The following is a 17,096-nucleotide window of genomic DNA, read 5'->3' as shown; positions in this document are numbered from 1 at the left end:
CTCAAAGGGAAACTCCTAAAAATGTATATGCAATAAGATCAGTCGCAAAAATAACCCTGTCCACGGCTTTTCAGCGCTAATTTTTCACTGAGTGTCTTCAGTAAATCCTGACAAAAGAGGGTTTGCGCTTGCGCAAGCTGTTAGTAAATCTGGCCCTAATTGTCTCAAGCATGATGACCAAAAATAGCATTTATAAATTCAATTCAATTCACATTTATTTGTATAGCGCTTTTCACAATTCACATCATTTCAAAGTCCACATTACAATTTAGAGTCTGTTATCAGAGGTAACTGTCTAAGTTATGAATATGAATGTTATGTATATACTGTATGTTGGTTGCTCTGCCTCTTTACCTTGCAGGACTGGCGGTGCATGTTGAAGGTGGCGGCGATGGCAGGCGTGAGCTCTCGAGCGCTGCGCTCCACCAGGTACTCAGCGAGGCGATAGGTGAGGTAGGTCTTCCCTGTGCCGCTGGGACCCGATAAGATCAGCCGCCGGTGCTTGAGCAACAGACTGATGTAATGCTGCATCATGGGCTTCGGGATGAGCGTCTCGAACACTAGAACGTCCACACACTTCTCCTTCAGTCCTGCATTCAGGGACAACAGTGCGTGAAATCAAATATTAAGGACAGTACAATGTTTCAGATTACATTTACAATTAGTCTTTTGTAATAGTGACAAATGAGGAATATTTACAAGCAAGATGTCATACAAAAACTATTTGCAATGCCAAGTTTCAAAAGTAAGCTGTTTTATTTCATATGTAAAAGGGGTTTCATACTTCCATAATATTTATTTTCCTACTATGGAAGTCAATGGGGTCCAACAACTGTCTGGTTACTGACATTTTTTCTAAATATCTTCTTTTGTGTTCAACAGAAGAAAGAAACTCATACAGTTTTGGAGCAACTTGAGGGTGAATAAATGATGACAAAATGTAAATTTTTGGGTGAACTATCCCTTTAATCTTGTCCATTAATGTGTTATACATGCTCTAATGCTTCTTATTAAAATATAGCCTAGTTTTAAAATCTTAAAAACGTATGTGAAGTAGGGTGAAATCGCACCCAGAAATGAGGGAATACACGTTTTCTACCCGAGAGAACAGTCAAATAGCTTTATTTTCATTTGTCTGGGTGGGCTACAGCATCACACGGCCTCAATAAACAACGTAGAGTCGCAGCCAGCGCTTAAAATAACACCTAGACCAAGCCCTGAGGAATCTGGGTAACAACCCCAATACCCAGGGTCATATATCAGACCTGAGAGCTCGGGAATGATGGGATTGGGGGAGGGCGGTAGTGCTCTGGGTGGGCCATGGACCAATCACACGTCCTGCTGGCTGCTGTTAGTGTGAAACATTAGCAGTATATTGCTCTTCTCTGGTGATGTGAGCTATGAAAAAACCCTCATCAGCCACAGCTGAGACACATATGAGCATCATTTACACTGCAGTGTTGCCTGTGGGTATTTGCATTCTTTGTTGATGGTTATTGAAGATGGAAATCTGAAAATAATGGCTTGAAGCTCAAATGGAAAAATACTGAAAGATAGTGTCAGAGAAAAGGCAAGGCAAGGCAAGTTTATTCATATAGCACATGTCATACACTATGGCAATTCAAAGTGCTTTAGAAAGGAATACAAATAATCACAAAATAAAAGCAAGGAAAATTAAAACAGTTATTCATAATGCTTTACATAGAAAGGGATTAAAATACCACACTATGGCAATTCAAAGTGCTTTGCTTAGAAAATAAGCACAAAATAAAGGGAAATTAAAACCGCTATAAAAGGAATTAAAAGAAACAAATAATTTCAAACTCCTTGCGAGCAGTAAGCAACTGTAAGCATATAATATGGAAAAATGTTGGATGGTTGGATGAGGGAATTTTTATACTTTTATACTTTTTATACTGTTTAAGAAAAAAAATCATGTAAAATAAATTTTAAAATAAAAAAATAGGGCTGTGAAATGATTAATCGCGATTAATCACATCCAAAATAAAAGTTTGTGTTTACATAATATATGTGTGTGTACTGTGCATAATTATTTTGTATATATAAATACACACACGCATGTATATATTTAAGAAAAATGTGTTATTTTTACATATAAAATATTTATATTTATTAATAATACAAATATATATATATATATATATAGTATATATAAGCAACTCTTTCTTAAATATATGCATGCATGTATATTTATATATACAAAATAATTATGCACAATACACACACATATATTATGTAAACACAAACTTTTATTTTGGATGCGATTAATCGCGATTAATCGTTTCACAGCCCTAAATATATATATATATATATATATATATATATATATATATATATATATAAATAAATATAAATGTATACTATTTGGGGGGAAAAATCCATGTAAAAAATAAATAAATATATATATATATATAGTAGTCCCCAATTAAGATTATATTTCCTGTAAATTATTATTATTATAATTATTACACACACACTATATTTATATTTATTTGTGCTGTCAAATCGATTAATCACATCTAACAATAAAGTTTGTAAATATATATGTGTGTATATGTATGCATATATATATATATATATATATATTTAATAACATTCAGTTCATCAAACATTCATGTGCCTTTATACCTACAGTACAAGACCAGTATTAGACTTAACATGTACGTTTCATTGTTCCCCACACTGACCTTTCAGGGCGACGCTGATGCAGGAGGAGCCTGTGGTGGAGAGGCGCACTGGTGGAGTCTCGGGTGGATGAGCTCCCAGAACCCTCTTCAGATGACTGAGGCTGTAGCTGTAGATGGAGTCCTGAGAGAGGCCGAGACTGGAGCTCGGGTCCACCACCGATAAATACTCCTGCAGAGACACAGCGAGAGGAGAAGCATGTGCATGTTTTATTTCATGTGTGTTGTCCCTCAGACGACTGTAGGTGGCACTCACTTTAAAAGCCTGGATAACTGCAGAGTCTAGAGCAAACCAGTCTGTCCGCCCGCTGATTTTAACCGTGCCAATGAAGAACTCCAGCTGTTTCACCTCCTGTGAATGAGGTTTAAAACGTTAGAGCAGGGCAGAAGGTTGTTTATGGTTAGTGAAACAACACATTTATTTCAATAATTACATAAAATATTTATTTTTCATTTTTAAATATGAAAAAAATATATGTATATTTTCTGTATTTTTTAAAACACTACTTTACAACATTATAAATATATAACAAACAATAACATAGTATTCAGTAGCTTTGTTATACCTAAAATGTTACAACTTTCATTATAACTAAAAGTGATTTTTTTCTCTGTTAAGTGAAATAAAATAAAATAAAATAAAATATAAATGTTAGATTATAAACTTAAACTAAAATTAGAAATGTTGCTTTGGAAACTAACTGAACTAAAATACGTTGAAGTACCTAAACTAAAACACTTATAAATAAATAAATAGGAATATTATAAAAAATAAAAAATAATACAAAAAACAAAAGCACATAACAAATTGAATAAAACTCAAATTAAAATTGAAAACCAAAATAAAAGTTTAAAAATATGAATAAATACTATAATAGTATTAAAATAGTACAATGGCATATATAACACTGATTTTCAGTACAGTCCTGTGTGTGGCTCGTCTAATCAGAATTTGAATCTGAAGTACCCACTTTATAATGTACAGTATATGAGCAGCTGGCTCATCAGTATGAAGATGCTCGGGTAAAGCACTCACGTCTTTGAATAGGTGCTGATTGGGTATGCGAATCAACACTCTGATGAGACTTTCGTCCTTCTGCAAAGTTGTGGTGGGGCTTTGAAAGACATCTACGAGATGAAGAGATTTTAAAGTAAGAGTTCAGAATTTAAGGCCGACTGGATGTGAAAAATCCACATTTTGTGCATGAAATGTGTGTGTAAGAATGTGTCACCTGGGTAAGGCTCATTCTGTCCTGAAGTTTTGCTGAAAGATGATACAGATTGTCGTGGTGATGAGACGCCCAATGAGCCGAGGCCTGAGGACTGGGAGGCGGAGCTTGGGGGTCTGGAGGAGGGGCCACCCGTCTTCAGCTGGTCGTTCTCCGCCTTCAGGTTTTCTACCGTAACCTGACAATGCATTTATTGAGGGATTTAAAATCGGAAGTTGCAGTCATTTTTTCTTCCCTACTGTGACAGAATTAAACAGCTTTTTAAACAAGGAAAAATTTGGGGGATTTTTGGATCATTTCCCTCATTTGATATCTCATGTGAGTGACAGGGTGTATTTATGAGATGCGCTGATGATGTAAGACTTGTGTTTTACTGTTTTCCTTAGCCTACCCAGTGCGATGCTGCTGCATTGTTCATTCAAAACATTGCAGAAATAGAGAAGCTCAATGCAGAGAAGATCCTGGTTACGTCAAAACCCGAACCAAACCGTTCACATGGACATCTTTGACCATTACACAAGAGCCGCATGTTTAGAAAGTTATGTAAAGTTAAAAAAAAGTTAAACTTTTGTCTCATTCCACTGCATCTCATGTTTTTAAAAGCAAAAATGTTCTCTGTGTGATCGGTTCTTCATCTCTTTGTATTAATCTATGCATAAATACAAGTCGCTGTTTTGTTCATAGCTGTTCATGCAATTTACAAAATTATATTTGATTTATAAACGTTAAGTTATGCACGTTTTTTGTACAGACAGTCGAGTTATTTCATTGCTTTGAATAAACAATTGAATGCAGTGCATTAATATTTTGCTCATTGCGCCCTCTTGTGGCCTCAGGATACAAGCCAAAAGCTCTTCCCCTAACTGAAATGATGCTCTTTTTTCTACATTTGAGACCCTAAGAAACTCTATCAGTTCGGGACTCTGTATCGGCAGATACTCAGTATTCAATGACTCGGATCGGATCACACACACACACACACACACACACACACACCTGCATGTTGGTCATGGCCTCCTGAAGCTGCTCCAGCTGATGTGCGGAGCTCAGAGCCTCCAAACGGATGTCCGTCAGCTTGCGCTCTTTCTCCCATAGTTCAGTGCGTAACACTGACACCACTTTCTCTTCCTGCTCAGTCTCCTCAGGCCCTTCGCACGATCTGCCGTAAACACAAGTACAGCTTACATAACATGATGTATAATTCAAATCATCTCTTAAGACATGGTGTTCATAATGTGGTAACCAGTGCATGTCCTACCCTAATGTTGAAGTTGAGGCCTTTGCGGGGACATTGTCCACATTATGGTGTATTTTGGGTGAAGATGGGGCGGATGTGACCGGGGTTGCGATCTCCTCTATATCTGCGTATGGAGCTTTGGAACCCTTTTTACTGAAGGCCTTGTTGAAGGAGCTCCGCAACTACAAGTAGAGGAGAAATCAAAGTTTAACAAAAGCAACTCATTTATATTGAGTCTGTCTTTAAGAACGAATATAAAGTGTTAATGGAGTAGATGGTTTGGATTCATGACAGGCATGTATACGATTTGAAGTGTTTGTGATGGCGTATGCATTAAGACTCTTTAAGAATACATTTTTGCTCTTTGTTTTCAAGCAAAGCATTTAACTAGCATTAGTACAGTAGTACATATCGAACTGAGTTGTTGTTGTTAGCTAAACTCAAATTAATTATGAATTAAATAAATAGTATATCAATAATATGGTGTTTACCCTGCAAAAGTTCACAATAGAAGTGATGCTTGTCTCAGGCATTAGTTATTACAGTGTTATTCACAAAGCACATATCAACCAGTTGAGGAATGCATGAAATGATGGAGAGTAGTAGGACACTTGGATCATCATGTGCTAAGATTTTCAGTCAATATGTCTAATAATTGTATATTGTATTGCATACTACTGAAACAAGTCAAGTCAAGTATATTTGTATAGCGCTTTTCACAATACAGATTGTATCAAAGCAGCTTCACAGTATTAAATTAAAATAATACAACAAGGTTTGTTTCTAGTGGAATTTATTGATTGATAAAATCAAATTAAATATCCCCATAATATCCCCAACTGAGCAAGCCAAAGGCAACAGTGGCAAGGAACCGAAAAACACACATTCATCCTTTAAATATGGCAGATTCTAAACCTGAAAGCATCATTTTCTGAATTATTGACTGAGTTTATGTCCATATAATACATAAACGATGAAGATATTGATTGTTTCTTTAGATGCTGATGTGTTTGTGATGGATGCGGATGGGATGCGGATGGGATGGGGTGGGCTGGGTAAATTACTCACCTCGTAGACCTTTAAAACAGGGAGCAGGGAAGCATAGGAAAGAGATCAGAGTCATGCTCAATTGCAATGCTGGAACAGTGCTGTTCCCATGATGATAGCAAAATAATATACTACATAAAGCATTTTTAACACTGAACCTAAAGATACTGAACCTAAAGACATAGGGATATGTTCACAACCGGATTGGTCGGCTTTTATAATGTATATTTCACAATGCTGTGTTCTGAGATAAATGCGTTAGTTGTATGTGCGTAGCTACATATGATGGTATTTAGACCAGCTGAGAACTCGTGAAGAGCTTATGAAGTGTGTAAAGGAGTCAAAACAGCGTCAGGAATCCCTCCGTCACACACACAGATCTGCAGTGAGGAGACGCGGTTCTGATGCCTGTACTGAACTGTGATGGGAAACATCGCCACTATGATGAGAAATAAATAAGTATTTTTAAGCATTCTGTCCTTTTTGGGATATCACGTCCCGTTTTTGGTTTGTTTACAGTACATGTCTTGATCCATGATGCATTCATATTTCGAGTGAACTACCCCAGAATTATTATTATGTGTTATTACCTCATTCAGGCGGTCTCGGAGCGATTGTTTTGGTGCGGATCCGAGCGCGATTGCAGTTCACATATGCCTTAACGAACCGCACTAACAGAGCAATCGCACCAGGGTTCGTTTTAATCCAACTAAACATGCCGAGTGTGAACACACCCTTAATGCTAATGGATGCATGTTAATAAACAGCTGTGTTACAAAAAAAACCATAAACAATATACAAAAACATCTTATCCCTGCTGGAAAAAAACAGATCGTACTAGTTTAAGGTGGCCAGACTGGTTTTGAGTTTGTTGCTGGACCAGCGATCCACCTTATTTTGCTATTTTCTTTGAATGTGCGACAATTTCGATTAATTTGTCGCTTATAGGTAGAATAACAGTAATGCAGTAAACGGTAAACCTATTTGCATTTATAATTATGACAATAAATCCAAATAATATGACCACAAATACTAGTTTTCAATATCAAGCAGCATTACAGATGTTTTTGTACAGCTACAATAACGAAGCAAATGACATCGGAAGCCTCGCACATTCAAGCTACAAATGGCCACGTTCGCTCTTACGTAAAAGATAAGGTGGATAACCAGCTTGAACAAGATCTACCGGGTCAACTGAGCCGGCTGCACTAATAGGCCATCTATCCATTAGACATAATGTATATAGACATATCCCATAAATGACCAGTCTGGACTGGTATTCCCTTTTCCTCACCCAGCTCTTCTTCTTCTTCTTCTTGGCCTCCTGTTCCTTCAGGCTGCCGGCGCTGGAGTGACTGGTGATGCTGTTCAGACTGGAGATGCTCTCAGACGAGTTCTGCCGGTCCATCTGCAGCTCTGGGAGCAAAATATAAGAAGAACAATAGCTTTATGCATGAAATGATTAAATGCAAATACAAAATAATATTGTAGATCAAAACATCTTGATCATTCTGAACTCAGACTTCCAAACCTTTGGGTGTGGTGTCGGCGGTATTGAGGGCCCCTTGCATGAGGGACTGGGCTTCTGTGTTCTTGGTCTTCAAGATATCTATGGTTTCCTTCAGGTCCTGTAGCTCAGAATCCTGAAATTACAAGGCAAAGTTAAACGTATTTAACTTTACTCACCAAGGCTGCATTTATTTGATCAAAAATAACACTGTGATATTGTGAAATATTATTCTATTATCTATTTTAAAATGTAATTTATATCTGTGATCAAAGCTGAATTTTCAGCATCATTACTCCAGGTAAAGGTACATTTATGCATATTTTAAAATAAATTATAATACAGGGCTGTTGACTGCTTGATTCTGATTGGCTGACGAACGTTCTAAGGTGTGCAGTTATTGTCAGGGAAACGCACGGCTAAAGTAGTTCCAGCAGGTCTTGACCGCATTACAGTTCCATATCACTTCGCCAAATGATTTCAGTTATTTCAAAAGGTCCTTACAGTCTACAACAGCAAAAGAACCAAAACTCACAACGACACTGACCATGCAAATAAATATAGTTCACAATAGAATAAAAACAAACTATTTTCCCCACAAAATTACATTTTATTATGTACGTTAACCACATAGTCTCTCTCTCCCGCTCAAACGCACACACACAGTACGGACACACACTCACACAGAAATGTGTTGTTAGCACTGCGCTTTTATCAGTAAAATAGTTTAGCAACTTAAAAGCTACATGACATTTCTCACTAGCGAGGTAATAACGGCACTGTTCTTGAAGCAGATAAACTTACAGTTTCGCTATTAGTAGAGACGCTGCTGCCCGAACACTGTTGAGAGACGCACAGATTCAGGTAATTTACACACGCTTAATCTCTCTCTCTCTCTAATAACTGCATTAATAACTGCATTAGTCTACTATCAATGCCTCAAGCCTCCGTTACTAGCTCTAAAATCACGTTCTGGAATTAGCAACGGAGGCGTGGAATGAGATGCGTAAGTAATTAGTCCTTCACACAGGAGCGTTTTAACGACAAAAACCTGACAAATGTCTTGAAATACATCATCTGAACAATGTTCTCTGGAACGTTTAATTATTAGAAAATAATACAGAATCAACAATAATGCATTATTTTTCTAATAATTCAACGGCCCATCGTCAGTTATTCCTTACATATTATTTGCAAATAGTTTAAATTGATGAGGCTATTTAATAACTACATTCTTTTTTTTCTTCCTTTAAACACATTTTAATCATTTAATTCCTTTAAATACCCCCCCATGTTGAAGCCTTGCTGTAAACTGACCTTCTGCTCAGAAGTGACCGACAGACTCTGTAGTCGTGCTGTCATGAGGGCCAGACTCTGTTCAAACGCCGCCACCAGGTTGGCCTGCAGACAGGAACAGGTTAGTGTCTGACATTCTGCATCATTACACACAACACACACACACTCAGATGTGTGTGTCTCCATCTGGACGGGAGTGACGGGAAAGGACGGGAATCAAGAACAGCTGTTGAAATGAATGGATGGATGGATGGAGGGTGAAGAGAGGATGACCTGCAGGCTGGAACTGACAAAAACATGAGGTTGCCATATGACGACACACACACGCTATTGAAGAGAGAGTGTGTGAACGAGACTATGGAATCATCCTGATAAAAAAATACAATATCCATCATGCTTCTCACTCCGACTCCGACTCCGCATGCTACTGCATCACAACTACACGTTTACATTTCCTGGAAAAACTCTCCCGCGTCATGCTAGGCTGTTGTGGCTGGTTACCAGGGTGTTTCTAGGTGGTTGCTATAGCGTGTTTTCATGGTTACTAAAGGTTTGTTATGCGGTGTCTAGGGTGTGATGGATGGTTGCCAGGGCATTGCTATGTGGTTGCTAAGGTGTTCTAAATGTTAATAGTGTGCTATGCAATTGTCAGGGTTTTCTCATTGGTTGATAGGGTGCTATGGATAGTTGCTATGTGGTTAGCAGGGTGTTGGTCTGTGGTTGCTTAGGTGTTCTCAATGGTTGCCAGAGTGTTGCCAAGTGGTTGTTGGGATGTTATGGAAGGTTGTCACTGTAATGCTATGCTTTTGCTCGAGCTGAGTGTTTTTTACCATGTTACTATGCAGTTGCAAGGGTGTTCGGTATGGTTACTAGGGCGTTGCTATGCGGTGTGTTCTGAGAGGTTATTGGTGCGTTGGATTTGCTATGTGGTTGCTAGGGTGTTATGAATGGTTGCCAGGGCATTGTTATGTGGTTAATATTGTGTTGCTCAGTGGTTGCAAGAGCATACCTAAATGGTGTTAGGTTGTTGTGAATGGTTTCCAGGGTGTTGCTATGTGGTTGTTAAGGTGTTCTAGCACATTAATTCTAGGTTGCTAGAGTGTTCTGGGTGGTTGTTAAGCAGTTGCTAGGGTATTGTAAGTGGTTTCAAAGGTGTTCTGGGTGGACATACAAAGCACAAATGATGCAATACAAGTCACACACAAAATTGAATACTCTGGGTTATGGGTTTGTTCAAATAAGCAAATGCAACTTTTAATCCTCAATTAGTGCATTTGTGATTATGACATCATCAGTATTAGGTCAGATGACCCCTAAAAAGCCACAGAACAAACCCGAATAACTTCCACTTCACATTAGGGCTGGGCATTGACACAAATTTCACGATGGATTCAATTTCGATTCACAAGCTTGCAATTTTATCCGATTAAATTCGATGTGATATCAATTATTTTGGAAGTATATAATACATGGAAAATGTTCTCAATGAAAAAAAAACTCAACTAATGCTGTAAACTATACTGGGTGTCAGTTGGCACTACATAACTATAATATTGAAGTTAATATTAACTGATTTGTTTACAAACACAAATGACTCACAAGAAAGATTTTTATAATAAAGTTATAATATTAACTTTAAAATTACATAATTATGTTTCTACTCCAATTCGTTTTTTTAATTCTAAACATTTCAATGGTGGCTGTCATTAAAACTTGACACATTTATTCAAACATACATTAAATAATGAAGAACATATAATGAATATGTAACATGGTGCATACAGTATATTTAGCAAAATGCGCCTCACTAGAGTTATTTTACTAAATTATTTTACTTAAAGTTATTTTACTATAACTAAATGTGACATTACATGACATATAGACCATATTCAGGTATGAAAGTGAGGGATAGTTTTCAATGGCATCCGCTATAAAAAACGGTATAAAGATCACATTTAATTTTCCACAGCTCATATGGTCTTTTTTGTCTACTGAAATTTCTCTGAAAGATATTTTTGCAGCGTTTCGTCAGCAGAACAATCCAAAAGACACATGAAATAACACTACAACCCAGTGAAGAGATGCATTCGCTTTCATTCCCGTTAAAAATAAATAAATAAAAATGAAAATAATACCAAAACATGTAAGGCAAATTATATCACTCACAGATTAAATTGAATTTAAAATGCAAGGTTAATCCATGTACTGTATGTTGCCAGTAATTTAGAGACTTTTAAGGCACTCCTCTTTTAAAAATAAATAAATTGAAATGCCTCAAAACATGGAGAAACTTTAACAAATCTACATTTGTGTAAATAAAACTTGGCTACAATCAACATATCATCACGGGATAGTAAAGTGTCCATCGAATGCGCACTTCAGAATCTCAGCGGAAGTAGTATAGGACATCCGGGGACTTTTTTCTACTGTTTTACGCATATATACAAGCTTATTGCCACTTATTGGATGGGAGGCGTGATACTATGTTCTGTTCATTCATCATCTGAAAACAGCATAGGCTAAAATATCGATTCTTGGGATTTAGGAATCGATATCGGTTCATAAAAATGAGAATCGATTAAAATCGAGAAATCGATATTTTGTAACCAGCCCTACTTCACATCATCAGTCAGCGCCACATTAAGGGCAGGGAGGCCTTCGAGAAGCACACACACACACACACACACATGCAACAGCGAGTGACAGTCCAACAAACCTGGCCTGCCTGCAACAGCCAGAAACCCCAGGAACCAGTCCGTCACCAGAGGCCGGAGAGGACATCAGCCAGGGAGAGAGGGAGAGCGCTGTTAGGACTATAGGGCCACAACTCTCCATCCCACACACATACACACACTCATATATGCACTGGGATCAGAAATCAGGGGCCTCTGGAGGGGATTTACAGGTGCGTTCTCACCTTCTCTTTCCACACATTTAAAAGCACAAAGTAGAGCCCTACTCAGACAGGACTACTTTTCCCTGAGGTGATTTGGTAAATTCATGCTTTATAGATGTACTTTGTGATTTTAATCCTGTTGGAATCACCCTGGGAAAACTAATCCTGTCTTCATGTGAGCGTCACTACAGTGTGTGACTGTATTGCTGAAGCAGCAGATCAGTGCAGGGTGAGCTGAAAAGCAGGTTAGTGGGAGTTTGCCGTGAGAAGTGATCAATTATTGACACCAGAGACAGCTGGATTTAAAACACTAGAAATATAAAGATCAACATTGCATGGCAACGCTCATTAATGAACTAATAATCCTGGGTTGACTGGGGAAACAAGCAATGATTATTGAAAAGTTTAGAAAAGTGGTAGAGTGTAGAAATGCCGGTAATGCCGAGTGTCTGATAAACAAACAGCTATGACAACATATTATGGACATTTAAAGGGATAGTTCAACCAAAAATGAAAATTCTGTCATTAATTACTCACCTTCATGTCGTTCCAAACCCGTAAGACTTTCGTTCATCTTCGGATCACAAATGAAGATCTTTTTGATTGATGGATGTTTAAATGTGAATAAAAGCCTGAATTAAATCTGTTCATCATATAAAGCGATCGAGTCTCGTCAGAAAATTTTGACTAAACCGCTCAATTCATATGGATTAGTTTTATAATCTCTTTATGAGCTTTTTGAAGCGTCGAAGTGGTAGTTGCGTAGCTGTCAATGGAGGGACAGAAATCTCTCAGATTCCATCAAAAGATCTTAATTTGTGATCTGAAGATGAACGAAAGTCTCACGGGTTTGGAACGACGTGAGGGTGAGTAATTAATGACAATTAATTGGGTGAACTATCCCTTTAAGTACGTATAAAGACTCAAATTGCTATAGCTATTATGACACAATAAATGTGACTTGTATAATATAAAATCTAATAATATAAATATGAAAACAACAAATTAAATTTTTTTAAATGTATGATATAAAAAAAAGAGAAATGTGATTAAGAGATCTTTGTAAATGTATTAATTGAAAATAATACCAAGAAAATAGAATGCAGTAAAATAATTGCAATTGTGTATGTAATAGTGTGTGTTTGCACGTACATTTGCTGAGAGTTGGGTGGTCAGGCTGGCCACTTTATCCTGAGACGACTCGAGCTCACGCCTCAGTATCCGGATTTGCTGAGATGGAAAACAAGTCGCAAACAACAAAAATTCATTCTATAGTACTTTCAAAACACAGATATTTATGGTCAGCAAAAGATGGTTTAAGCTTAAAATGAACTGAAATTTGTATAAGAATCACGTCACTTAAAAAGGAGAATTATAATTGGTTGTTTTACATGTCTGGTTCTTGGCCAGAATGAGTTGCAGTGTGGATCAGACTATCAAACGTGAATATTAATGTTTTATATCTTGAGCAGAAAATACGAGGAAGCAAAGGATAAGGACAAGATGACAACAGCGTCATAAGAAAAGTCTTACCTCTCCTTGAATTCTCTCTTCAGTCTGAGAGTGCATGATACAGAAATGGAGATAAAGACCAAGAAAGGTGAGCAAGGACAGGATATAGAGAGGAGAAAAAGCCTGTGCGTTAAAGGGATAGTTCAACCAAAAACTGCCATCATTTACTCACCCTCATGTCGTTCCAAACCCATAAGACTTTCATTCATCTTCAGATCACAAATGAAGATCTTTTTAATGAAATCTGAATGATTTCTGTCCCTCCATTCACATCTATGCAACTACCACTTTGACGCTTTAAAAAATTCATAAAGAGAAGGTTTAGCCCAAATATTCTGAAGAGAAATGATCGCTTTATATGATGAACAGATTGAATTCAGGCTTTTATTCACATAAACATTTATCAACTCACACATCAGAAGCTCAAACGTGATGCGAAACTCGAGAATGAACCTCATTGGTTCTCACGCATCAAGTGAACATGCTTGAGCTTCTGTTTATCATAACTGATATGTGAGTTGATGAATGTTTATATGTGAATAAAAGCCTAAATTCAATCTGTTCATCATATAAAGCGATCGAGTCTCTTCAGAAAATTTAGACTAAACCGCTCAATTCATATGGATTAGTTTTATGATCTCTTTATGAACTTTTTGAAGCGTCGAAGTGGTAGTTGCGTAGCTGTCAATGGAGGGACAGAAATCGCTCAGATTTCATTAAAAATATCTTAATTTGTGTTTCGAAGATGAACGAAAGTCTTACGGGTTTGGAACGACATGAGGGAGTAGATGACGACACAATTTTCATTTTTCTGTGAACTGTCCCTTTAAGAGAAACTGCAAGAATTAAAGGGCCAGTCAGATCAGATGTTGTGCTCCATCCAATTTCATTCATAAGAATATGAATGTGTAGAATATTCAGATTTATCTAGATAATAAAGTTTAAGATTGATGAACTTTGAGCTGGGAATTTTTATTTTTCTATTTTAGCAACAAAAAAAACAATCTCTGACCAATAGAGGATCTAAACACCATTCGACATCATCATTTGAACAAATATACAAATCAACCCAATTTCAACATCCTCATAAGTTTCTACTCACAGAATAGTTGGATGAGGCATTTGAGGCCAGAGACAGCACAGATCCATGAACTGAGAGAAAGAGAGCACAATGCATTTTTGCTTTATAATTGAAGTCAACATGAAACGCTGGTTGCAACCAATTACTCTTTATAATATGGTATATATTCACATGAAACAAGTAGAGACTTCATTGATGTTTAGAATAACATGCACTGAAGAATCGTTTCGATTTTATGATGACTGCAAGTATTCATTAGATATCTTGTTTGGCCATTGAACAGTGTTTGGTGTTGGTAATTGAAAATAAAGCTGAAATAAAATATTAATATTTGATGAGAAATATAAATGTAATTTTTTTTGGTCTTGGCAAATAACTGAAATAAGTTTCAGCACTAAAACTACAAAAAAAATTGAAATAGAAAATAATAGTTAAATAGAACATATTTTTTTTATATAAAAATGGCAAAAGCACCTAACAAAATTACTAAAACTAAAATGAAAACTATAAAAAATAAAAGCTTACATTTTTTAATTAATACTAAAATAGTAGAAAAATAAAATAACACTGATATTGAGCTATCAGTAAAAATGAGATAAAAATGACTTTACGTATTTATGTTTGCATGCATTTGAACACAGTTTATTAGCAAAGTGAAGCATTTATGCACGTCCAATCAAATTGAGGGACAGGTACGGAACATTTCCTGTGGCTCACCGTCTTCACTCGGCTCTCTGAAGGATCCGGATCTCATCATGCTCTTCGGTCGGTCGGCCAGAGAGAGAGAGCTGCCCAGAGGAGAGGTCCCGTACAGCTCGTAGCCCATGTCATTCGCTGGGATGCTGTTGGATCGTGTGATTTGGGAACTCGGGATTGGCGCCACTGTGGAGAACGTCGAGGTGATTTATCTCAGTCATGTGATCAGGTCTTACCTGTAAAATGAGAAGGTGTTTGACTTCACTTACCCACGTTGGTTGGCGGTGTTTTCCCTAGGAAGGGCTGTGTCACGTGTGTGGGTGAAGGAAGCTGAGGCGGGCTCTCCGAATCCGTCATGCTAGTGATGGTGTGGGAATGCCGGCGTTCCCTTCCTTCGCCATCGGACTGACCGCTGCCATAGCGACTGAGGAAGACAGTGTGACATATGTCAGAATCACCTTACATCGCACTGCTGTACTAGTTCATTTTTGATTAAATAAATGTACCTGAATCCTTTCTTGGGTAAGGTGTTCCTATCAGTTTGTAAACTGGGAGGGGTAGAGAGCAGCACATATAAATACCTCACCCCAAACCAGCACTGTTAGCATTACACTGATATCCAGTCCACAATCTCCATCTGAGAGTGTAACTCGTCTAGTTTATTCTTTCAGTTGGTTTGCTCTTTTGCCAGTAGGGGGCGACTGGCTCACACCGGATGACATGAGCATTCTTTTAATATTTGATTGTGCTCATTTGAAACATTAAGTGTGTACAGGAGTATAAGTGTACACAATTTATATATATATATATATATAAATTGAGAATGTTGAGAATGTATATATATATATATATATATATATATATATATATATTCTCTCTCTCTCTCTCTCTATATATATATATATTTTATTATATTATATATATACATTCTCAATCTTCTCAATATATTATATATATATATATATATTTATTATATATATATATATATATATATATATATACACATTCTCAACCTTCTCAATATATATTTATATATATATATATATAGAGAGAGAGAGAATATATATTATATTATATATTATATTAATAATATATATATATATATATATATATATTATTAAATTATTATTAAATTCTATATATCTATATCTATATACATTATATATAATATAATATATAAAATATACATAATAAAATAAAAAATTTTAATTAACATGATAATATTATCGATTACAAAACATGTTAAAATAATATTAATTCATAATTGAACAAAATGGCTAACATACATGGATTAAAAGCCATAATATTGATTTGATAGGCACTTTAAGTGAGGCCTGCACACCAGCATCCTTAAAAGCAATGCTGATGACAGTTATGCTGCTCTTTTTAATTCATTAATTAATTATTCTATATGAAATCACGGTTTTGCTGTACTTTGCTCAGTTAAACCAGCCATTATCCAAGCCCAGACTCACCTGTCGCCTAAAGTGATGGAGGTCCGACTGCCTGCGCCCCACGTCCCAGTACTCCTGGCTTCTTCCCGGTCTCCCAGATCAGCTTTTAAGGGAACGCTCATATGAAGAGGCAGCGACTCCATGCTGCGGTGCAGGCCGGACATCTTCGGGTAGAGGATCGGGGAACTGCTCACAGACAGAGCCTGGCCTGAGAAACAGCTGGGAGAGTCGATGTGGAGCACCGGCGCTGGGCTCGGGGTGAGTCGAGGGGGCAAGCGGGAGCCCGCCAGGTCCTGGAGCTTGGAGTAGGGAGGGATCTTTGGAGGAAGGTCTTGGATGGTGATGCAGGAGTCCAGACTGTTGGAGTTGACCTTGTCTAGGAGAGCCAGGCTGGGAGGCTGAACCACAGACTTACTGCTCAGCAACCTGTTCGAGT

At 37.1% G+C, this 17,096-nt stretch overlaps 1 protein-coding gene across 5 annotated transcripts in view; it reads right to left on the bottom strand.

The window, feature by feature from the left end:
* nav1b (neuron navigator 1b) overlaps nucleotides 1-17,096 on the bottom strand; it is a 76,569-nt gene that overhangs the window by 9,063 nt on the left and 50,410 nt on the right. For 2 of the 5 annotated variants that reach the window (XM_084425270.1, XM_084425271.1), the window contains 16 exons: nucleotides 16,682-17,086; nucleotides 15,476-15,630; nucleotides 15,228-15,392; nucleotides 14,532-14,581; nucleotides 13,451-13,474; nucleotides 13,070-13,147; nucleotides 9,043-9,126; nucleotides 7,750-7,861; nucleotides 7,513-7,634; nucleotides 5,193-5,353; nucleotides 4,931-5,093; nucleotides 3,938-4,112; nucleotides 3,742-3,833; nucleotides 2,962-3,057; nucleotides 2,709-2,877; nucleotides 355-590 (listed from right to left, as the gene is read on the bottom strand). In XM_084425270.1, the coding sequence (XP_084281396.1) occupies nucleotides 355-590; nucleotides 2,709-2,877; nucleotides 2,962-3,057; nucleotides 3,742-3,833; nucleotides 3,938-4,112; nucleotides 4,931-5,093; nucleotides 5,193-5,353; nucleotides 7,513-7,634; nucleotides 7,750-7,861; nucleotides 9,043-9,126; nucleotides 13,070-13,147; nucleotides 13,451-13,474; nucleotides 14,532-14,581; nucleotides 15,228-15,392; nucleotides 15,476-15,630; nucleotides 16,682-17,086 (2,287 nt within the window). Of the gene's footprint in view, nucleotides 1-354; nucleotides 591-2,708; nucleotides 2,878-2,961; nucleotides 3,058-3,741; nucleotides 3,834-3,937; nucleotides 4,113-4,930; nucleotides 5,094-5,192; nucleotides 5,354-7,512; nucleotides 7,635-7,749; nucleotides 7,862-8,529; nucleotides 8,566-9,042; nucleotides 9,127-13,069; nucleotides 13,148-13,450; nucleotides 13,475-14,531; nucleotides 14,582-15,227; nucleotides 15,393-15,475; nucleotides 15,631-15,712; nucleotides 15,755-16,681; nucleotides 17,087-17,096 lie in introns of all 5 variants that reach the window. The other 3 variants (XM_084425273.1, XM_084425269.1, XM_084425272.1) reach the window with 3 other exon arrangements.

The sequence above is a fragment of the Rutilus rutilus genome (genome assembly GCF_951802725.1).
Source record: "Rutilus rutilus genome assembly, chromosome: 12".
NCBI lineage: Eukaryota > Metazoa > Chordata > Actinopteri > Cypriniformes > Leuciscidae > Rutilus > Rutilus rutilus.
This window is presented reverse-complemented; position numbering and strand designations above follow the sequence as displayed.